Source organism: Amyelois transitella, chromosome 7, assembly GCF_032362555.1.
Source record: "Amyelois transitella isolate CPQ chromosome 7, ilAmyTran1.1, whole genome shotgun sequence".
Classification (NCBI taxonomy): domain Eukaryota; kingdom Metazoa; phylum Arthropoda; class Insecta; order Lepidoptera; family Pyralidae; genus Amyelois; species Amyelois transitella.
In genome coordinates this window covers 8,336,607-8,362,624 of record NC_083510.1, presented here as the reverse complement: position 1 = coordinate 8,362,624, position 26,018 = coordinate 8,336,607, and the positions used below count along the sequence as shown (strand labels likewise).

At 32.3% G+C, this 26,018-nt stretch overlaps 1 protein-coding gene across 3 annotated transcripts in view; it reads right to left on the bottom strand.

Annotated features, from left to right (window-relative positions):
- LOC106137774 (cAMP-specific 3',5'-cyclic phosphodiesterase) overlaps positions 1–26,018 on the bottom strand; it is a 389,030-nt gene that overhangs the window by 204,218 nt on the left and 158,794 nt on the right. The window contains exon 2 of one of the 3 annotated variants that reach the window (XM_060945164.1): positions 3,704–3,940. The exons of the other annotated variants lie outside the window; for them this stretch is intronic. Within the exon in view, the coding sequence (XP_060801147.1) occupies positions 3,704–3,852 (149 nt within the window). The 5' untranslated portion in view covers positions 3,853–3,940. The remainder of the gene's footprint in view (positions 1–3,703; positions 3,941–26,018) is intronic. 3 annotated transcript variants of the gene reach the window in all.

The window sequence follows — 26,018 nt, the reverse complement described above, 5'->3', positions numbered from 1 at the left end:
CTTTACCAGGGATTCAAAGAATATGTTACTAAGAGCCTTTGAATGTCATGGGTTATATGGGTAAATTAAATTCATAACATGGGCCACGACAGCATACATAATTATTATCATTAATTAGTCTCCAAATAAAGTTTTATCTCTTAAAACGACGTTGTTTTTATTGTAGGAGGAAGCATTATAAAAATTATATGTTAGTAATAGTAAGCATATATGAGTAAGTAGGTTGTCGCCGGTCACGTCCTTAACTCTCCGGAGAAGAGCCCGGTTTGCCTTTATGACCACGATCCTGGTTTGGAAAAGTTTACGGTAAATTTTACACGAAGCGACTCCCGTCTGATCTTCTAATTTTTTTGCAGCAGTACCTTACCCGTATTGGATCAAAGTAACACATCCAGATGTGCTGGTTTCTTCATGATCCATTGTCCTTACCGTACATGAATAATTAGGTATATAATATATTTTTTTATTAAATTAAATTGATAATATAATAAGAAATTTACATCCCTGAAAACTTGAAATACAAAATAATCATTTATATTTTGCACTAGCTGTGCCCGCGACTTCGTCCGCGTGGATTAGTTATTTTGGGCATCATCAGGCGGTCACGCATATTAGAAAGAACGCTGGTACGCCGTATTAAATGTTTCGCTGCAAATTGCTTATAACGACTATATCTCAAAACCTATTCGTCTGATTTATATACTGTAAATGGCAATTTTAGTCTACATAAAAAGCCGAAAGTAATAAACATATTTATTTGGATAAGGATTAATACTGAATTAAAGAAAATTGGTTTCAAAATAACTTATGTTTATAATGAAAAAATAATCTTAAAAAATAAACATAAAAGTGGTTATTGTAAGTAAACCTTAAGAGATAGATATATGCTCTCGCGGACTTTTTTGTGGCAAAAAATGAGTACTTCACATCTTTAGTACATTGTTTTACTATATCTTTGTTGGTTTGTGTAGCTTTCGCGTGGAAAGCTCGCAGATGGCCGACTCATTCAACTTTCACCTGCATTGTTGACGTTTCCCGTAGGAAATCCGGGATAAAATGTAGCCTATAGCCTTCCTCGATAAATAGACTATCTAACAGTGAAAGAATTATTCAAATCGGTTTAGTAGTTTCTGAGATTAGCGCGTTTAAACAAACAAACAAACAAACAAACAAAACAAACTCTTCAGCTTTATAATATTAGTATAGATAAGGCTGGTTTCTTCTGAGGAAAACCCTTTGAGCCCGTAGCTTATTGCCAGACTTTGGCGATAAAATGAAACGCTTTAAACTCTCTTAAGTTGTACTTATAATGTTGAAATTATGGTATTAACCTTTGTTGTGCTTTTATGTCTAGCTAAATGTGTAATCCTTTATGTTACTTTATGTTATTATGGTAAAATATAAACTTCAAAACAATATCTATCAATTTAAAACATACATATATTATGTATGCCTTTTAAACTTATACATAAACATTGTCGAAATAACTTAGGTATACGGATGTAAAAATAATAAATTATGTTACTTTGAAAATTGGGCAAAGTAATAAGAAAATATTTTAAAACACAACATCTGAGGTTGCATCTGGAAATAGCAAAAATTTTAAATATAAAGATTCCAAAATTATATAGCGCTTTGAGATCTTCGTTGTTCCATTTTCTGGAACATGAAAGCAGTAATTGGTACCAAATGGCTATTTCCTATTTTCCAAATTGATCTATTTCCTGCCGAACGGCTTCACTTGATCCGCAGTTTTGTATAGAGAATCAGTATTTTATGAATTGATAAATATGAATTAAGAGTTATGATATGATTACTCAGTGCTCACTTATTTCATAAAAAAGTTTAATTAATTTCAACATTCATCCTAATGCCTTATATTATACTAATTATTTAATATGTTTAATGTAACCATGAACAAATATCATATTGCTGTAAATATTTCTTCACTGCATACAAATCTCAAACATTTAGGTAGTCTGGTATTTCCTTATTTTAATGTAGAAAATAGCACGGCAAATGAAGCATATCGGGTGCTAGTTTGTGAAAAACACACGATAAACAATGTCAAACTGCTAAGCCAAACTGTGATAAATGTTCCACAATCCAATTCGTAAAGAAATATGAAACTATGATTTAGTTATACCAAATAAAAAAAATGATTTGGTCCTTTTAAAAACAGATAAGCCATTCCAGAATATAATTCAATCTAAAGTTTACACGTACTTGTATACCATAACTCTACTAGTTTATGAGTGAAGTGACTAAGTTTTCAGCTGTCATGCCTATATCAATTCACTCACTCGATCACTCGAGTGAGGGATGTCTGAAAATATTATACATAATCTAGAACCTTTTTAACTAACACAAGCAACGACACTCTTTTTCCAACTGGTGTATACTTCATATAATGTTTACCTATGCTCTTGTGGGTTAGTCTGACAATATTCATTCCTTTTAAATTGATAATTTTAAAGAAATTTCAAGAGAACAGGTTAAGCTCTCTTGTCGTGGTGAGATCTCTTTGAAATTTTGATGCCTAACCCAACGGCTATCCGAGTGTAAATGACAGACGAAACTGTCTGTATTTTCATAATATAGGGCAGAACAATTCTAGAGAAAGCAGCTAACTGAAAAGGACAAAAACAGTCTAAGACAGTGATCTTATAATAATAGGCAAGGTTGTTCGAAACGCAGACTGTCGAACATACAGAAGTGTTCCAAAATTATTTTTTACTTGAGTAAGTTATCGCGTAGAATATATTCGAAAATATAGAGCTTATTTTCGTTTGGTGTTTCGGTAGCAAATTAAACCGCTAAGAGCTTCAGTAGAAGCTGATGCTGAATGCTATGCAGTATCATATTAGAGCTGAGTTAATTGTTAACAATATTTCTAAAACGCAATTTTTTTTTAAGTTAAAACCGACATTAAAATTACTTTTACATACCGTAAAAAAAGCATTTGATTACTGTTTAGTTTATTTTTTGTACTTCTTAAACACTACGAAGCTCATGATATTATTACTGCTCAACTCGGAATTTCTGAGACGCTTATTATTTTAATTGTAACTTCTGCACTTTCCTTATTTTGTGAAAGAACTAAGTAGATACGATGCTTTTGTTGTGATAATGCCCAAGTCAATGCTGGTCTATATACATTCTAATGAATATTCAAAGATTTACATGCATTGTTAAGAGACCACACACGTTCTGTTTAGGATCTGTTCGTCCTTCATGTACATCCATGTTACGGATGATAAAACAAACAAGGAAAAAAATTAAAACAGTTAGATATATTGACAAGTATATGTTGCAAGCTATATTGAAACATTACAATTATGAGACCAATACAAGTGGGCTTTTTACAGCAAAAAAGTGTATAATTAGTATGTACAGCATGTTAGGCAAAATTCAACCTCTTATGTTTTGATAACAGCCAGATCTTACTCAAATGAGGATGATATAAAGACAAATGAATCCATAATACATAATCATAAGTCGTACAAATATTTTGGGTTTGTATGACACTAAAAGGAGAAATAAAACGAGTACCTTATGACGTGAGTATTCTTAATACATCATTTCAATTACTACAATACATTAATAAAAAATACCTGTAATCAGTATCATACAACATACAAAAAATTATATCGACAATCGAAATTATCAAAATTCCGCACCTGAAATCACATTGTTGACTTACCTACATATCCAGGAATGCCTTCTCCTAGGTATGCTCGCTAGGGTCAAAGCGAAAGGCGGCAGGGCGGCCGGGGGGTCATCCTGTTCGTCTTGCGCAGGCGCACCACTAACCCGCACCTCGGGTACACGGAGCTGGTGGCGGCCGCTCATCACGTCAAATCATCAATAACATTCATTACTTAAACACTATTAATCAGGAACAGTCTTATAGGTAAATTCGTTAAAGCTCTGATAGGACCTGAAAAAGAAAGCCGTTGTCACATAAACGTGGCGACGTTTATGTTTGGTTTTTTGGAATATGTTGTTAAAACTACATTGTTTCGGTGTTCAAACGTAGGCGTGTTGATGTTGATTGGTAAAAAAATATGTATTTATGGCAGAACCATAACCTGATGCAGCATTTGAAATGACGGCGCGAATTTAATTTCTGTTCAATTAGCTTGGCCTAAAACGCGTATATATTTGGAATCTCAATTCCATCATTAACTTACCCAGATTATACGAGTAGACTATAGACTCCAGAAGGGAATAGAGTCATAACCGCAGTCGATTTTAATTGTATATTTTTTATATAATACCTAAACCTTAACCTTAACTTAACCCTAGTCTGCCCGACGTAATCTTTATTGCGGTGTCGCATTGACATCGCACGCCCGGCTTTGTTCGAGAAGCCCCACGACCGACATCCGCTTATTCGCGGTGTTAAACGTAAGAAGATTTCGTTTTAATGTCTCTCACCCTTGACAGTTTTCTCTTAGGAAAACTGTTTGTCACGTAAGAGCATTATATTGAAACTTCACTTATGAGGAAATAAAATATGGTGTGATTTGAAAAAGATTTTGAATTTATTCGTTGTTTCGAAATTTCATTAAAATTGTTATGATTATATTTACGATGTACCTACTCGTATTCTTATGATTGTACTGAATGTATGTAGATCCATCTTTTAATACACTTTACGTAAACTTTTTAGGTCTTAAATTAAATAAGTATTATTAAAACGTTTACATGACCATAATCTAACATGAATTAGGTTCCCCTGCAAAGTTTGCTAAGATCAGATGGGAGCCGCTTCGTGTGAAAACTTGACTCCACCATGATCATGACGCACCCTGGTCTCCTCACCAGAAAGGTACCAATGGATGTAACTGGGACCAACGTCAAGAGAAAGAAGAAGAAAAAGTTTACATAACATATGGTAAAGTGTGAAATTTCACATATGGAGAAAATTATTCAAGGCATATATGGAGATCAGAACGATAACTAAGTATATGACTAGCCCTGATATTGCGCTTTGAGCTAGGGAAAAAGTAAATCTCTTGCAACCTTGACCTGTCTCTAACGACTGTCAGTTGTCAAAGCTTTGGATGCCAGTACTTTCTTAAAACACCCTGTGTATATAGACATGAACATTCATATGGAGTTTAAGACTTCTTTTCAACTGCTTAAAAATTAGTTCTACTGCAGACAACATAGTTTCGCTTATATTTGCAAATGGATTTGCAAAATTACATTGAATTATGCTGACTTTTTTTTCAAAATAGAGGAATCACTTACGTCTAGAAATGTAAGTTAGTACCTATGTGATCGCCCTGCATAACCATATACACCAATTTTACAAAATTTCACGTGATAAAATAATATTGATTAATAAATCTATAATTATATCCATTAAGGTTTCATTCATGGTTACATACGGACAGCTAAAAAAAAACAAATCTCGACCCACAGGTACGTATTTGTAGGGAAAATTGGAATATTAAAGTGGGCGGCGTTCGTCCCAAACGATTGTCCCATCTGTTGGCTGCATGCCTAATACCTGTCGCGACCCTGCACACAAGGTTGCCCATATTTCACGTAATGCCGACCTAAAAGTTAATTCCGTAACAGAATTAGGAGACAATTTTCTGTCGGTTTTGAATGGAAATTGAAGACTTGCATCGGCTTTTAAACTTATGGAATGAAATATTATAGTCATGTTCCTTTAGCTGAAATAAAAACTACTGATGTCACGATGATTTGGTCCCAATTTTAATATATGATGATAATACATATTTCAGTTTAGGATATACCATACCTATTTGATTTTGAATCAATGTTTCCACTTTAGTTTTTTCTAATTTACAAAAAACTGTTTCACATCACCACGGCTTGTTTAGTACAATATTTAAAATAAGATAAATAAAGTGAAATCGGATTACTCTAGCCGGCTGAAAGGCTGTGTTCTAAAAGTCACCGAAGTAGTTCATACTCGTATATATCATAATTTCACATTACCTACGGTAAATATTTGACAAAATTTTTATGCTCTTACGAATAATGACCATTTTTCTCAAAAAGTCTATGATATAAAAATATTTGCTTAACATTTTTTCCTTATTTAGAGAAGTAGAACAAACAAGACTAGTGTATGATTCCTAACAATGTTTCCCTTATTTTTCTTTACCTGAAGCAAGTAGTGGTTGATTAAATAACCGAGTGAAGAAGACAAACAGATGTCTACGAACCTACGCACCAGTGTATGTTAATTGAAATAAGAATAGAATTTGTGTTGATGAGAAAATCAACATAGATGAAGTCAAATTGAAAATAAAGTCTTTTTAGGACATTCCCGCACAAGTAGGCATTTTATTAACTGATCAAATATTTTTTCTATACTAGCTTTCGCACGCAGCTGCGTGAATAGTGCATTGTGTCCTTTTCTGTACTGAACACTATATTCAAAATTTCATGGAGATTACTGTACAAAAACAAGCAACAAATTAGCATGAATATATGATATGGCGTTTAGAGTTTTTATTTGAACAATAAGTACCTATGTACATTATTTGAATAGTTCCGTTAGACTCTTAATATGGGTAAAAAAATACATTCCTTTCACCAATTTATAGTGAAACTATTCATTCACTTACTGAGTGGAATTGCCAGCCAATGCAATAACAAGATAACGTGTTGAATGTGATCTGACCAGTGCCGTTGTGAAGATTATATCTGCTTGTTACTGAGCAAATAAACACATGTGTGTTTTTCATTTATTTCCTACAAAAACAAACAAAAATAATTGCTTTGGTTATTTGTTCTGGAATATTGAAAAATCCGCACAATTTCAGCAACGTCCGATAATCATCCACTATATTTTTGTGACTGGTGGCTAAGTAAGAATTAAAAGAGTCTTTTTAACCTTAAACGAATTTAACCTTTCACAAACCAAAGATAATCATTCCTTCAAAGTATATCTTGATTTATGAAAATAAATCAATTAAAAAAAATATTATAATAAGTAAAATTCTATTTGATTCCAACCGATTTTTACTTTATAAAATAACCGCAATTCGACAAAGGTATTGTTTATTTTGTTAAATGAAATGTAAATTACACGAACCTTTAAGCGGAATGGGTTCAATGTGATCCTAAATAATCCAATAAAGCGAAATGCGATATTGTCAAAACGCCAATCTGCAATCGACTGTGATACAAAATGTCATCGAGAATAATTACCATTTCTCGTAGTTCTCCCAAAATGCACGATGTGTTTTTATATTCTTTATACTAACATTAAGTTATGCCTCTTTACCAGATGGGTAGGTAGAGACTATTTCATTCCTTTTGCCCCGGTTCCTGAACACTTATTTTGCTACATCCACATTTATATCCCTCTTGTCGGTTTTGAGAACTCTTGACCTGACTTTCCACCATACCATCCCCGATTTGGTCAAAATATGTTCGTCTAAAGCCTTCCTCTTCCAGCGTTTTTATTTGCTCTCTTAATTTTAATATATTTTGTTGTAAGTGCATCTAAACATGTCAAATAACATAGAGTTGCTTATTTAAGATTAAGACTTACCCCATAAGGGTAAAAACTAGATTTTATACTATTTATAAATACTACAGGTATTGAACGCGTAAAGTGCCTTTATTTTAAGTGCATATTATAATTACACGTGTTGAGACTTTTAAATCAGAAATATTAAGTGGCGGTTTACTCGCCTGTTATAAATTTTATAGACGAATTAAGTTAGTTTATTGCAGTAAGTTATAATCTTTTAACTGCCCTTAAGCTTGCCCCTTGTTTTAATGACCTTTGTTACTGAATTATGAGGGTGGGTGGCACGTTTAGCGTTATTGACCTTAACATTGATCAGTTGTGTTCTGGGGCAAGCGGCAAGGTAAGAGAGGCAATAACAAGAGGGTAGGGCAGGTTCACGTGGTTCTATTAACAGGGCTGCCAGTTAAAATAAACAGATGCAGATAAATGCATCTAATTATATGAAATAACTGATAGATATAGATGATAAAAATATTTGGGTGATAGAAAACCAAGTGTGATTATATATGTATATGGAAGATCTGTTTTAATATTGACTGACTAAAAAAATTAGATATAATCGTTTATGTTTAGAACTGTTTATTAGTTTTTCTTTTTATTAAACATAACTTCATCCTTGTTTCATATAATTGTATCATTTTCACGTGTAAACTAATAATAGATGTTTAAATATTTTGAAGGAATATTCCGATACGAATAAGTACTTATGAACCTACCTATAACTACCCTTTAGTTGTTACACAAAAAAACTCCACATAGTAGCATGTGGAAAGGACAATATTCGTTTATAATCCGACAGCCCTGGCGATTAATCGGAGATCGCGACCTTTGCGTGAGCGCCCCTGACAGCCGAGTGGCACGCACGCGGCTCCAACTATTTGCGATTACGAGCTATCAGGCGTTTCAGCGTTCATGCCTATATGAGACTTTACTGGTATTCAGTTTTGATCGATTTCGAACGATCGCAGAGAATATCAATACCTGTTCAGACATTGTAAACAATTACTGTCTAGTTTGTTTAATTTCTAGAAGCAATCGTGATATTTTGATATAAGTAATTTAAGTGATTGATTTTAGGTAAATCTGAAATTATTATAAGTCTTAGGCACGAAACGAAAAGCTCAACGACGTCATGTTTCGCCTTTGGCCATTTAGCATATAATAGTTTTCCTCTTGTAACCATTCGTCAATACAATGGCCTTTTCTATCAACGAATCATTTAAATATAAATAGTTCTGTCGGCTGAACGAACGAAGACGAAACATTACATTTATAGGATGACATGACGCTTTGAAGAACAGTTTCAGATAAAAAAAATTAAAATAGATGTTTGCCGCGAGCTTAATCCTCACGAAGACTAAAATTTTTAAATATCTTAAAAAGTTGGTACTTAACCGATTTTAATACCCCACGAACTAAAAAATTACCTACATACATATAATCATCAAAATCTGATCAACGGTTCGATATTTATCGCGTTACAATCATCATGCAAAAATTAAATGTTTTTTGCCCTAATTGGTTAGCTTACTCGATCAACAATAATGAATAATCAGTGACCCAATCCAGGATCCATAATCAAAGGCGTACTCCGGGTTCGTCCCCAGATTAGTGAGCATGCAACCGGGACTAAAAGCCAAGAGGAAGAAGAATTACCCCTCAATCCATAGAAACAACACTAAGGTGCTTTTAGTGTTTACTAGTCTGTAGTACGGGTGCCATACGTGATAAGATCATTGATTTCTTGTTAATTAATCAGATAATGACGCAGTGTACTCGCGATAGTATCGCATTATCTAATAAAGAACGTGTCAAATGTTGAATTAGTAGTAGCTTCTTTTTATCTTCTGCGAGAGAGCTTATTATCACAGCAGGAATAATAACGTGAAATTGTGAAATAACAAAATAATAAAATAAAAAATAGCTAAAAAGTGTATTTTTTTACAAACATAGAAAATATAACTTTTTAAAGTTAGAAAGGAAAATTAGCTGTTTTATGATCATAAATTTGTGATCTAAAGAAGTACTTATTGATTGATATGAGTTATTTATATATGAACAATATTTAGTTTGTATGTGTTTTTATGTTACTGTCAATATGTTTACCTAATTTCAAGTAAGTTTTTAATTTTCGTTCAATCAAATTATACCCAGTGCGTGATATAATTTGATTAGATGGAATGAAATAGCCACGACATATGCAAATCTGACTTTAGAATTAATTAGTACTTAGGCACAGATGTAGAAAACTTCTAATTTGTCGAAATTTTATTGAGACGTAAATAACCTAAATTGTGTAAACAAAAAAGGTTTATTGTAAAGGCTTTAAGGACATTTCTAAAGCAAAATGTTATCAATTTAGAACTGGTCTGATAACTAGTAACCTAAAAAAGCGCGATTCTTACTATAAACCTATCTGCAAATACTTAATAACAATATCGACACTCTCTCTCTCATCGTTGCGTGCTCCCAGTTGTACCCTCCATTCCACTATACTTTTGGGCTAGGGGTTCGCTTTCTGACATTTTCCCTTCCACTATGTAATCTTCGCAACTTCTTAAATTCAAAGAATAAATTTTTAGGTTAATTCTGAAATCATTCAAGATAAGCCATTTCTAGTAAATTTTATATAATTAGCCTTGTAATAATCCCACAGAAAAGGCGAGCCCATGGCGCGCTGACGTCACCGCACACCACGAGCCCTTGTTTCATTTTATTACCCATCAGGGAACGAGCTACAATGTTTATCCAGCTTTATTCAATTAGAAACAGCTCATGAAATTTGTTATTATTTATTCTGTCAACTGAATAGTAGATTCAGAAGAAATTTTTAGGTACATACTATGGTTTGTGCAACGATTACAACGATACGTCAATAATTCTAATAGAAGATATTAAAAAAATATTTTTCGTATTTTTTTTTTACTTGTATCATTTCATAACTATTATGATTGACTGAAAGTGGAAAAGATTGCAAAAAAAATTTTTCTTTAAAATCGACTTACTAAATACATTTTTTTATCTATAATAGATAAAACTTATTAAGAAACACATTTACTTTTTCTTATATGAGCTATTGCAGAATTAACAATGATATCTTATTAATACCTCTATCTATAGCGCCACCTGAATGTAGCCTGTAGTTAGACCCGACTAAACAATGGCACATTGATTTATCAACCGAATACAAGTGCCGACGTGACTTTTTTATAAACTGGTCTATTATTTCCTAACAATAATCGCAAAGAGCACGTAATGAAATCAACATCTATAATTTTAAAGAAAATGGATCTGTAATTCCGAATGGGATTGCGTAATCTGTAGTTTTATTACTCGCCGCCGTGTTTTTAAATAAATGAGAAATATGTTATTGTATGCATGGTATTATATTAGCCGAATACTTAAGAACATGTCTATACTAGCATACTTTATGATTATGTTCATACATATAATATACCACTTATTCATACCCTACGGGGTAAACAATGACTATAGTCACGGAAAATACTCTCAGGCTTTTTAAATGTATTTAAGATTCGGATAGTGATAGGTTGCAAGCCCATGGCCTCAAATATTTTTAATTTTTGCTTTTATTGTTATATTTCACAAAAAAAAAATATTGTTGAAAAAAATATATTTACTTATTATAGGCTTAATAGGAAATAGGAAAAAATGTCAATTACATCATTTTTTAATTAATACCTTCGAATTGCTTAGCCGTTGCAAAGAGGTATAATAAGAGTTACGAGTATTAGGTATGTAATGATGCTGTATAAATGATAACAATATGTACTTATATATTTTACTCTTTTAAAAAAAAAAGTCTTAAGAAAAAAAAAAAATTTTGATTGCAATTACGTTTATATGACACTTATACTACCTGTTGTTTATATTTTCCCACAGTACGTGATGTAAAATAACGACTATTGTGACGTCACGCGTCATGTTTCCCACCATAACACCAAACATCTTGGTCTTTGATCTTTGAAGACTGTTTTTGTTTGAGTTATTCTATGTCCATTATAAACTAAAAGAATTTTTACACATTGGTTGATGGACATGGATACTAATGGATATAATGACATTGTATTTACACGTATACCTATGGAACATTATATTCACATGAAACAATTGTATTGCGACATTTGGTAAACATCCTAAAATCTGAAAACTCTTTTATTTAGATTTTAATTCAATACTAATGTGCTAACGAAGAACAACTAAATGAATGCCAGCTTTCTTTTTCTCATGCTGACTGTAAAATTTAATCGAGGGAAACATATCAGACTTATGCCCGTTTTCACCAAAGAGCCCCTAATATTACCTAAGCTCGTCGCCTCCTAAAATCACATAATTATATAACTTCATTTTTACCACGCTAGGTGTGCACTTAAACAATGGTAAACACGAATTTTTACTAAGGGAAACCCTAAATGCTGCTTAGTTGACACTTAAAATATAGGAATCGATCATGAAAACAGGGATTAGAATTATTTGATATTAGGGTCTTTATTTGGTTTGATAAGCTCTGTATACTTCGACAAAAGATAATAAAACATTAAAGACGTTATATGTCTTTGTGTAAGTGTGCCTATAACAAGTACCTCTATCGTTGTAGTAACTTAATAATCTGCACTTTAACCACGCCCTACGATACTTAGTTATATCACAATCAACACGCAGAAGAAGTTGTCCTCGAACATAAGAACACTACGTCATAATGATAAGGAAAAGCCAGAGACGGCCATTAAAAGAAAATGACTTTTTTAACTTCAACTTTGATGGAGATTAAAATATTTTATTGCTTTAGAGATATTTTCGAGAATTCGTTTATGGGGCAATGAAGCAACTTGATATCCATACTAATATTTAGTACTCAAAGCAACTTTGTTTATCTTCCATTATGCCATATACTTTTTTTAATAGGCAACGTCGGAACTCACATGTATTATATATGTATTGACTTAGCGCCAAAGTGTGTGCAAAACTTGTGTAATGGGATATTTAAAATAGGTAAAGTATGTTGGAATTAACACACAAGACCCGCAGGCCAATCAGAAAAAGATTAGTTTTTTAACCTATTCGGTTAAGAATATTCAGTAATGGCTACTTCAACAGGCCGCAAATAGCTGATCTCGTTTTTATTGAGAGCCAAACGCTTTATTTTTCAGGAATATACTAAATAAATACTAAATATCGTCATTTTTATAAATACTATAAAACAAAGAAGTATACAGGTCACACACTAAATGTAACTGAATTTATATTCATGTCATAACTTTCATAAATAAAATAAATAAAGCTTGTGTTTAATTAAAATAACTTTGGAGTGGAAATATTATGATCATTTGCGATGCTTTTATTATAATATTAAATTGAAATTTAATTTAATTCAAATTTAATATTTGCAAATAGACGTATTTGAAATTATGTGCATATATTTTAATTTCAATACGGGTTCAAAATTAAAATTAAATTTCAAAATTATTACTTTGGCTTGCCGAATTAGTAAGTCAATACAGCTTTTTTATTGAAGGCGATTACTAAAAATTCTGTAGATACCTGCCTGATAAAGCTAATAAAAAACTGAAGAAGCCAAAAACCAAAAATTGGAAAGAGATAAATATAAAAGCGGATCCCAGGCCTGGAATCATTGTGATGAAAAGAGCAACTTGGAACACGCCACGATGAGAGAGAGACTGAAAGCTTAAGACAGGCCAGTAAACAAAAGAAATAGGCTTTTTCTAAGATAATTATATGACAGATAGTGGGACAATGACTTGTATTTGTATGTGGATATGGTAGAATTTAACAATGCACGTGACGTCACGCAGTTCAAGTTTAAGGTCAACGGAAGACGACGCATTGGTATCACGTGACTTTTGTTTGTTGTTGCGATCAGTTTTCTCTAAATTAGCGAAGTGCATACATTACATTACCATTTTAAAAAAATGTTATAAGTTTACTATTTAAAAAGTCACCTAAATGGTTAAATTTCATTAAAATAAGTTTCGCTGTCATTACGACAAAATGCGTAGGTAATAATCTATATTTATAATTATTTAATAACTTAATGTTAATTTTTGTTTTTCAGTAAAAACCAACTGAGGTAACATTAAAACTACTGAGGTAATAACTAAATATAAATTGTGTACGTACACATATACATATGTATTGTCAGAATGATGTGTAGCAAAAAAATCTAGACAAAAAATCAAAGGCATTAGCCTCAACATACGTCACACAATCATTACCTTTTAAGTATAACTACCGTGACTTTGTAAGGGATTTTTTTTACATTTATAGAGGAAAATTTGGATTGCACGCTTAATATCTAATATTGTAGTTAATAACAACATTTTTTTATGCTTTATGAAGAATGTTGATCAATAACGTAAAAGTGATCAAAAACATATAGGTTTGGATTTTTGTTATGTTCTTTGGTGGGACGTTCCTCGAAATCTGACGAAAATCTGACGATGAATCTACGCACAATCACAAAATTTAATTAAGCACTATTACATGCAGTTTATAAACCCAAGAAGATTGTTTTTAATTACCAGGAGAGCTTAAGAAGTGATGGATATGCACAGATATAGAATTGGATGTAGAACCGTCTATAGATTTTGAGATAAAAAAGTAGGTAATCATTTCAAAAGCGGTTTATCATTAACCGAATTATCTCACTATAAACAAATTTGATAGCAAAAAATTCAGCTTTTTAACTATCAAGGTTTACGATATACAGCCTGGTGATAGACGGACGGACGGACAGCGAGAGCGGAGGCTAAGTAGTAGGGTCCCATTTTTACAAATTCAAAATTCTAATTTCAAAATTCAAAATTTTTATTCATTATTATAGGATACTTCATATCGCTTAAAAATTGTCAAAACGTTTGGTTTCGCAACATTGGTTGACGTCAAATAAATTACTTAAAACTAAGTTTACTGCCGCTTTCAAGGCGTCAGTTACGTTACCTTTATGGTATTTAAAAAATCAAACAATTGACCCCGGACAGATTGTTTGTTACCGACAATTTTTTATTATTAAACGCATTTCGGAATTGAAGGCAAATAAACATTTTGTAACATTTTAAAAAGGATCGTTCGCATGAGTTTTTATGTCCGCAATAAAGTGTTACACTGGTACTGCGCCTCGTTGATAAACTCGTTCCTACATACCTACGTATGTTAATTCTGACAAAAGCACAAACATAACATAAACTACACAGTACACTGTAGTGTTACTATGTACAGTACAACACACAAAAAAAAACAGAAGCTGAATCATTGTTTTGTGTAGTTTATAAAATTTTGTTGTATTTGTTTGCAGGTCAAAATTAACTATCAAATTTTTTTTCACTCTTTTTTCAAGAATGTAAATACATGCCTACATAAACTTATCCCTTAATATTATAATTGCGCATCTTTTTCTTTAATAAACTACATTACTAAACCGATTCTTATCATGCAAAAAATAGAGGTACTTAAAGCACCGAAACAAAATTATTCACACTTCATTTTAGTAGATAAAATTGCGGGTAAAAGTTTTGTAAAAAAAAACTGCTACGCGTTCCCTTTATTTGCTTATTCTCGTATCCGATTCAGAGCATAAATGGAAGTGGCGTCAGCGTAACAATAGAAAATGCACAATGCGGCATAAGAATGTGCTTCTCATGCACAATCACGATTCATCTAACAAAGATATTTCTACATACGAGGGGAATTAAACAATTAGATAAAGGAAATGAGTTACTAAGCAACGAGTATTCATTACTTAGTAATGAATACTATAAGAATTATAATATAGTAATGATTACTATATTATAATTCTTAATTAATGTAGCTTAAAGGATAAAAATATCAGTATTTGTGGGAATACCTTTTTCAGAATTGAAATTGCAACTCAATTCTGAGATAAAACTTTTTAGTTATCTTTTGGGTGAAAAAAAAACAAAGAGAAGATATCATAGGCGCAGTAAGAAAACATAAAAATAGAATAATATACACGCATTAAGTAGAATTTACATACGCACTTTATAAGTAGGTAAAAAAAAATACAAAAGCATAGCATAGAAATTAGGATAGGATAGGATAGTAAAATAAGCTTAATCCTATAATCACCAGATTACGTCATTAATCTTATTACATTAATTAGTGAATTTATTCGGTTGTAGCTGAGATAGTCAACAACCTGTATAATTGCTTTGAATGGCCAGTCAGCGTGTAAAGTAATCTTCTTGCCCGAAGGTAAGCTAAGCTCTAAAGCCAACGGCTAAGGTCCTAAGCACACCTGATACTTTAGCGATTTCTGTATTTAAAAAGAATATTTCTGTAGGATTTATATATTTGATCAAATTAATAAAAGGAAATTATGGCAAATAGACTTAGGTAAATTTCAAAAAAATCATAGATAAAATACATAAACTGTAAGTTATTTGGAGATAAGCTTGTTTCGGTTCGCCCTCTTGCAACTTTCCTGAATAGGATTTTGAATTCAGGAACCGTTATTAAATTATAATCAGGGATTATTTCGTGATAACTGTTGCCCGCGACAATGTCCGCTTAAAACCTCTATAAATTTTATTGGAATATTTTTTTTATTTAATATAGTTATATGAAAATACGATATGTAGTTTTTGCGTCAAACAGCTATAAGCACACATCCACAAATCATAAACATACTGTCACATTTGTTATATTCAGTAGAAGAAAGATAATCAATTGACGAGTTTTGTGAAACCCTTTTTAAAGAAATAAGGGATTTTGTCTCAGTGACAATTTTTTAATGGGTTTTGTCATAAAAATTATGTTGTATTTTTAGTTATTGTAAAATTAGCACGTCTGCCATACCCCTAACGGATACAAAAAGAACATTAACGGGAGTAAACCTGAACGTGCTTGGGGTAAGGGATCCTATTTAAACGGGTAAATAACACCTTTTGTGAACCCCAATTGTCGCAGTTAAAAAGGGGGCTTAAAACACATATTAACGTAAAAACTTGTTTGTTTATACCGAGTTTGTGTCACTTAAGATAATGCTAAGCAATGCGATAAATTTTACATTAAATACTTTTTTGATGAAGTAAAAGACAGCATAACAAATTCTCTGAAATCGTATTTTCCTAAAACTTTGTTTAACGAAAACATGCTGAGCGCGATTTCAGCAAATGAACGTGTTAATTTATTGCGCATTGAACATTTTTAAACCAGGATTTTTCGGATAAATAATTCCCGTATGGTATACAATATTAGTTTAAGAGCGTAGGTAGTCGAATTAGTAAGGTGTGCCTAGATAAAATGCGTGATGCGCAGAAAGGCACATGTTCAAATCCCACCTCGGCCATGTATCAATGATTATTTTCAAAGTCATGTACATTAGTTTGAATACTAGCCGATTTTCTTACAGTGAGGGAAAACATCGCTAGGAAACTTGCACATTCAGGCAATCGGTAACCACGGAACCAATTCGGGTGAGGTATATTTGTAAAGATAGCGGAAGCCAGATGAGAGTCGCTTCGTGTAAAAACCTGACTCATCCAATCTAGGATCCATAGTCAAAGGAATACTCCGAGCCGATCCTCTCCAAAGAGGTGAGGATGCAACGGGGACTAAAGCCAGGAGGAAGAAAAAGATACCTATACAATATTAGCGTCTTAGTACATTATGTTTTCTATTGTTTAAAAATTTTACGACGGTGTCTCTTCTTCTTTTTAAAATATTGTTATATTTATCGTTAAGACATTTAAAAAAAAATTAAAAAAATGTTTAATGAAAATTAAAATTATATAATTGTTTTTTTTTTCTTTAATTTGTTAATACGTTCTATATGAGGGAATAAAAATTATACAAAGCCATATTATTCGATATTGTCTAAACTGTATACAAGTACATAGATATGTGTGCATCGGACTGTAGATTGTCCATTCCAGACATATTTGCTTAGCGATATCGATTTGAACAAACATGTCATCGTCACCGCCATGGAGCACAGAACTTCACACTGTCCGCGCTTCAGTACTCTGTGGTCATCGTCATTCAACCGACGGAATGACAGAATACCGTTTTCGATGTATTTACAAACATATAGACAAACAAACACGTTGCACGTCCGTCGCTAGCAAGGACGTTGCCAATTGAGATGCTATGCCCAGTTGTAATGATAATTTATGCCATATAAAGTAAGACAGTTTGCGTTAGTCCGTAATTTTATTGCGCCTGATTTAAATTGAATTGATCTAAATCTTCCGTCGGGATATTTGTCATGGTAAACTACCACAAAATGTGTTCCTTTATATTCTGCATAGTTTTCAGTTTAGAAAAATTTCCGATATTAGAAAAGTACCTAATACTTTTTGACCTGACAAAAAACATTACGTTCGTTGGCATCATATTTTTCAACTTCGTAAAAAGCATTGCAAAAAGTTTAAAAGTTTTTTTGAAAAAATAAACTAATTATTCCTAAAGAAATAAAGGTAAACCTACTTTTAATTAAAATGGATCCATAGTTTGCACGGACGCGCTTCGCCTACTATCGACGGGATAAATTAATTTATTGCATAAATGCATGGATGCGCTTTACACACTCATTAAAAATATTCTGCGGTTTGTTTTCTGTTTTATTTATTTTACATTATTTTGCATTTTATCTCTAAAAGATTATATGATATTTATTATTATTGATATTTTACAAAAAAAAATCTAAAATGATTACAAATACATTTTAATTTGAAAATGAATTTTATATCAAAAGACGTGCGATTACAGTCAAATATTACTGAAAATAACTTCGGTCTATCTTGTACCTATTGTACCTAACCAGACAACCTTACCCTTACCTTACTGGTCGGATTATTGTTGTTGCCCACTAGGTGAGCTTGTTCTCTTAGTGGTTACATATTAAGTGGTTCTAATCTAAGATGCCAAGTAACACGATACTAAATCATAGAAAGCAAAATTTTTGCCGGGAAACTAGACTCACGCAGATATAGCCGCGGCCAATAGCTAGTACCGTAATAAATAAAATATAACCATGACTCGAATTGAATCCCATACATTCTGAATAGAATATGTCTCCTGTTTTATTACAGGTCCGTAAATTTGCTTATAAATTGGGTTTGCGAAGAAACGGGAGGCATCATCGATCCTAATTTCGAACAAAAGCGAAGACGTGAGATGCTAAATTGATTTTTATTACGAAACCTAAGATCAGTTCATTAAATACGAAATACAAATTAATTTTATCTTCCGTTCAGAAAAAGAAATTTGCCTATTTTCTCTAGTCTTGGAATTTAATAAAACAACTTCCATCTATCAAAGCGTTCTTTTTTCTGATCTGATAGTCTGGCCAATCAGTCTGTCAATCCTGGTATGCAGAAGGTTGAAGTCTCTGCCTATTTCTCTGGAATTTTATGTATCTATGTTCTTTATCCCGATTGCACTCTCCTTTTGAAACACATTGGTTAATGTAAAGAGTTCGTGACAAGAGCTAAGACTGGGACGGCGAAGGTTTATTTTTTTAATTAATTTCATAATCATGACAATCATCTATTAATCTAAAATTAAGTTTAAATGTTAAGCATCTACCAATTTCAAAGTTCACACTTGTTCATATAGCCGCCATTAATCTAGATAAGAGTTAATTACTGCATTATATTCTCGGTTCACGGGTTCCGTTATGGTCACTGGGTTTTAGGTGAACCCGCATACAGTTCGGCTGGTTCGGGCAAGTTTAAAATTATACTTAAATATTGTGAAAATACAAACATTATTTGACTTGTTGCTGTAATATCTTAAATTTTAATTTATTAACATCCATTTCTTTACTTCTAGTGCATAAATAGATATATTGTACAATCGGACAACGATAAAAATGAACATATAAATCAACACCATTTAGGGGGGTCACGCTTCTCTGCCCCCTGTATTTTGTATAGAGAATTAAGAAGAAAACGTTTGGAAGGAAATGTTTCAACGGCGGATTTATACCATATAAAGATTTCTTCCAGTTAACTTTTATATGTTAAGTGATAATTAGAAGTTCCTTTTTAGTTGTACAAAGTAAGATACCTACTTCACTGAAAATTAAAGGTTGTATAAGGTAGATGTTTCTCAATAAGGGGCATTCTTACATTTTCATTTATTTTTACTTAAATAACAATTGTGCAAAAATGTATTCTGCTACCGCTATAGTTATTAGTATACATTACATTTAGATCATATGCTCGCAACGAGACACCATCCACGTCTTTCACAATTCAATATTGAAACGGTGCTCCTATGAATAACAAAACATCTTTTTCTTGAGTATCAGAATTTTGTTGAGTAGGACTCAAATTGTTAATGTTAACCTAGAATTTGGAAAGTTACTGGAAACTTTTTTTTTATAACCGATATTAAAATATATAAAAAAATCTATACGGGACAGATTACACAGATTGAGTTACCCTCGAAGACTCGTGTATGTTGGAGACTTAGACGTTAATTAAACTAAGATATTATTTATTTATTTATATTTAAAAATATATTTAAATTTTCACTTAACGATTACAACACAATTTATTATTATATCTACAACTTTAAATACGCAAGATGAAGAAGTGGAGAAACAAGCTACACTGCAAAATTTTTACCTTTACAAAAACCGTAGACGAATGTTCCATTGTACATTGTCCAGAGAACAAGTAATAAGTAGACCAGACATAAGGTTTCTAGAACCTTTATCAAGTACTATTAATAATATTGTGCTTTTATCATATAGTTTAAAACTGTTTAATGTACTTATATACCAAAGACAAGCCAGCCGCGTCGAAAAAAAGCAGGGAAAATCGTATGAGGCGACAAAAATATATTTAATTTTCATTACATAAAATATTATCATACATACATACATACAGATCATCACGTCTATATTCCTTACGGGGTAGACAAAGCTAACAGTCTTGAAAAGACTGAAAGGCCACGTTCAGCTGTTTGGCTTTTTGATAGAATTTAGATTCAAATAGTGACAGGTTGCTAGTCCATCGCCTAAAATAAGTTTATAAACCAATTCAGTTCATAAAACATTGTCGCTTTTTGTAAACACCAATTTTTTTCTTCTTCAAGACTTTAGACTCAAACAATATTACTAAGATGCAATTTGAAATACACTCAGATGATGAAGATTTAATAATTCAACTAATCACCTATTTTCGTGACTATGGATCAATGATTGGTCGGCATAATCATTATAGTAGCCGACGTGTAAAGAACACATTTTTATAAACAACTGTTACTTTGTTTATGTTTTCTACCTGTAATTATTGTATGTTGTAATTTATAAATAGGTAATTAAATTAAAAATAAAAATTCTTCACAGCGTTAACGTACTGTAAACATTCGCACGATATCTTATTACGTTCTTATCCTCGCATATGAAGGCAGGTATCGAATGGCAATATAAACACACGTATAAGTTAACAATGTTGATAAACGCAAAGGCGTGCTTATGATAAGAAATATAAACAAACTTGAATCGTTTGTTTATATTTATTATTACTTTGTCGATGGTAATTTAGCTTATAAATATAGCTGATATTAATTTTTAATTTGGTAAAACATGGAATTTGCAAACAGTGAAATTTTAACATAATTTCTTCAAGACATGAAGGTAACTCAATGACACAAAAAGAATTACTAACATAAATCACTAATATTTTCTTAAATACGGAAAAGAGGCGTAATGTTTGTATGTACTTGAAAGTTGATGTTTTGATTCATATTTTATGCAAGATTTTAGTTCTATTCCGAATCGTGTTAGGTACTACACAGAAAAAATGTTAAAAGAGTGAGTTGAGTATACTTCTTATAAGGAAACTTTGCTCTTTGTCCACTAAGAAATATGAGACGCCGAGTTGATTTATTGCATAAACACAACGAAATGTATGTATCACGGCTTGTGTGAAAAAATGAACAAAGAAATTCAGGAAATAAGGTGTCACACTAAAAATATCGAGTGTTGAATTAAACATAGACCCAGATTGATATACCATTCATAGCGTCGCCTTCATATGTAAATATTAATATATTCGGACATTAGAAAATCGATAAAGTTTTCAAAGAGTCCAGAGACGGATACCGGTTTATACAGGGTGTAATAGAATTCATTGACAATCTCCTCAAACTATATTTTATTTTTATTTTTTTTTTTGTAAATAATAAGTTATTAATCCATGAAGTCAACAGCTTAGAATCAAATCTAAACCCTATGAAGAAAAAGATTTAGATTACGAACTTAGCTGCGTCATTCTATTATTTTGTATACAGTATAATCAAATAATATTGTTATGTAACTTGTCTACATTTACGCTACATAAACTACAATGCTACGTTGCATTTCAGGGTAACGTTGGATGGATATTCACTTGCGGAGAAGACAATTCCTACGAGCAATTTCCTTAAATCAGAAACATGGGCCTCTGCTTAATTGTCCCATATAGCAGAACTTAATGAAAGCCTTTGTTCGCATAGGCTGCGATAAATTGTGGACCTTCATATGTTTTGAAATTAGAATGGAAATGTACAACAATGGATGAAAATTAATTAAGTAATTATTTTCTTTGTTTCCTGTCCATCGAAGGCCATAAGGTGCACATTTGAAAGTCAGATAATTAATTGATTTTACAAATAGTTGACTGAAGTTAAAATACTAATTTGTCGTTGATGAAATAAGAAAATATAATAATATTTTTAAATGTAAAATAATACAATTAAGACACAAAAAGGCCCGTCTATATTTTTTATACAGTTGAAACATAGAATTTAATGGGCGGTACTGTACCAGCCTATATGTAAAATCGGGGTTTAACACAAGGTAAAAACACTAACGATCCGAGGTCTGTCTCGGTGGCTGCCAGACGGCAGATTACTGAAATCCTTGAGCGCGAAGGGGCGCTTCAGATTATAGCCGCACGCTACGTGACTCGCTCTTTTATTGCAAACGCGTCGGTTTTACTATAGAATAAAGTATGGAGAATAGAAATATGGCACTTGATTATGATAACTTATTTCTTTTTTTAATTTTAAGCGTATATGTTATTATTAAAAAACGAAACCGATGAGCTTGCATGAAGAGAGTTTTGGATAAAGATGAAGCGAAAGAAGTATGCAGAGATCGTGGCATGTGGAACGATGGAGTCTATGCCTAACCTTTCGGAAATGAGGCGTGATTTTGTCTGTACGCATGTAGATAATAATTTATAAAATCTAGTGTTCCAATCCTTTTTTATCATTACTAGTCATGATGACAAAAATGATTGCTTGCAATGAAATGGGCTCGTAAACTTTGTCTCTAATGATAGATACATTTCAATTACTTAGATTACTAAAACGTTGTTATTGGAAAGTATAGAAGTAACTTATAAATCTATCCTATCCATATTGTATGAAATGCTTCGGTTCGGATAAGTTCTCTATAGAAAATTAAGTTCGGGAAAAACCCGTCAAAACGATATTTCAAGCTAAAATGAAATTCTAATAGCGTAATAAAAACTGCAATACCACAAATTGAGAACCAAATTTAGACTTGATGTGGATTTGGGTCGTATATGAAGCAGAGAAAGTGGGGCGAATTAATTTTTTATTCGATGACCAAAGTGGTTTTGTAAATATAAATACATACAGTTAAATTATGAACTCTTTGTTTCAAGTATCAAATCTGGAATAATATAGAATTTTAAATTTTATAAGTTTTAGTAAAATCAAACGTCGTTGTAATGACTGTGGCATTAGTAGCACGTTTGGTCTTTATTTTGCATCACAATTCTGAGATTTAACAGCTTTACATCTGCGCAGAAAATTGCGTGCGATGCAAAACACGACGACCGTTCCTATAGTTTCAAGCACAACAAAGCATTTCTATTACCTTACATTATGAAGCTAACTAATATAACGTTCTTTACATTTCTTAGCCTGTATTATCTCATTATCATCTCATTCTCACGAAGTAATTAAGTGTAGTGTTGGACATAGGCCCAGTTTATAATTTATTCTTTAATAATTTTAATTGTTTCCATACTAACACATGCGTATATCACGTGTCTGACCATAACGGGGTAGACAGAGCCAACATCTCTAAAAATTAAAACGCCTCAGTCAGGAAATTACTGAATGATAAATAGTTTAATCAGTCAATTGTTTTGCATACATGACCTAAAAGTTACTAACTAGGCCTAAACTTTGTGTTCATATATTATGTCGAAGAAGAGAGATAGAAGATTATCAAGGCTATATCTTACATAATGGTATTACTCATCCTTGTTCCTGATCGTTCCAGTAGTTATCGAACGAGTGTCAATCAAGCTGACGATTCAGCCAAAGCGATGAGATTACGGGAAATTTTGCTTTTTTTCCTTGAAATGTGGTTGGTAAGCGAGCGACTTTTTGGCTTACTTCAGTAATTGGTGTTAAAAATCACACATCACATTATATCTACACTAATATTATAAAGAGGAAAACTTTGTTTGTTTGGTTGTAATGAATAGGCTCAAAAACTACTGGACCGATTTTAAAAATTATTTCACCATTCGAAAGCTTCATTATCCACGAGTAACATAGACTATATTTTATTTTGGAAAAAAATAGGGTTCCGTAATAATATATAAAAATAATTGTTACGTATAAAAAAGGAAAGAAAAATGTGTAAAGAGAATAACGAAGAAATATTTACTTCGCTGACAATCCCAACTAATATTCATGCGAAAAGTTTATTTGTTTGTTTCCTCTTCACGCGTTATCTTTTGGACCAATCTTCTTGATTTTTTTGTAATTATAATGTAATTAAGAGTATAGAGCAGGATATTGGGGACTTTTCAACCTGGTAAAACTACAGTTCCCGTGGGATTTTGGACCTGAAGGCGTTTGTTTGTAGATGGGCCTAAATTCGCGCGGGTGAAGCTGCGGGTAAAGCGAATTATATAATCAATAATAACTTTAGACGGAAGAGGTTTTTTTTAACAAAGATCTAATTAATATTCGTATGAATTCTCATCGATTAGTATGGTAACCGGGAAATATTAATTTAGTATTTTTTCCACTTATACGAATAACTTTCTTAATGATTTTATTCAACCTCTATAAATCCTTTACGTACCTACTTATCTCAAAAAGTGAACAAGGAGTGAAAACGTGAAATTCGTTCACGTTTCTGCCGATTGGAAAGCATTATTGAGTCGTTAGAACCATTGGATCTTAAAGACAAGTCATTATCATCAGAAAACTGACCGCCTTAGCACATACGGGAGAAATTTAGCTTTTTATGTCACGGTAGCAAAAGAAACATTTTCCTCAACTCGAATGTTACTTATTAGCTGTAATAAAAGCCAATGTGCGGACGAACATTAACGACGTCCTAAAACAAACGAGAAAAGAAAAATACTGAACCTTTGTGGTCCATAATTGTAACATTCCTTATGGTCCAGAAAGGTCATGTCATTGATAAGATAATAGTACTATATTAATATGAACATGTTCGGCATTTGAAAAGGGTCACTTGGAATGGACGTATCCCTTCAAATACAAAATACAAATGCTTGATTCAGATTTATGGGCAACGAATCCCTTACGCTCCGCAAAATTCCGGGACGACCTGCATCCTCGGCAGTACTAATCCGAGCAAATAAATCCAACTTAATGTGTCCCATAAATAAAGTAGACACGCTCAATAAATCGGAAAAAAGCAACATCTTAGTAAAACTTCAACGCACGTCGTGTTATATTACGCTAGAAATGCGAATTGTGAAGAAGCGGATTTGTGATTGTAAAAGAATATAGTCGGTTTCAAGCGGCACATGGACAGTGTTAACGAAGCGCTATTGTAATTGCTGACACATTGATGTCTTCAGATAAAACTGGATCAGTTAGTGGAATGCGATTAGAGACCATCAAAAGACTAGCGCGGCCTCTCGGACTAAACGCGCTCATAATTTACACGCGCGCGGACGCACTCGTAACTCTGCGTATTTCCGTGGTATTTCCAGAAACATTACGACCCGTAACCCAATACGCAGGCGGCTTGTTTTCTTACCGTTTTTCATTAGGACAGCTAGTTCTTATTTTGAAGACTTTGTAACTTTTTTTTTATTATGTTTGTTTAACTGAATGTCAGAAATTATAGATCGACTTTAAAAACTACTTAATACAAGTAACATACTCCAGAGTCTTCTGTGTTCAACTTCTAAAAGTGATTGTACTTTTTGACACGAAATGGCTTATAATATATAATACGCGCTTCAAATATAGATTTCAATTTGATTGCTTAAATCATGGTACATGTGCCATCTCATATATGTAGCATTTGCACAAGGTAACATCAATTATTAGGATTACCAGCTGCAGTAATCAAATTACCATACATTGAGTTAATGCATTATTAATTAAGTCCTGATCATTCTGACGTATTGAATCATATGGAAATATTAGATATAGTACGAATCTTTGTTTAAGAGTTGTCTTT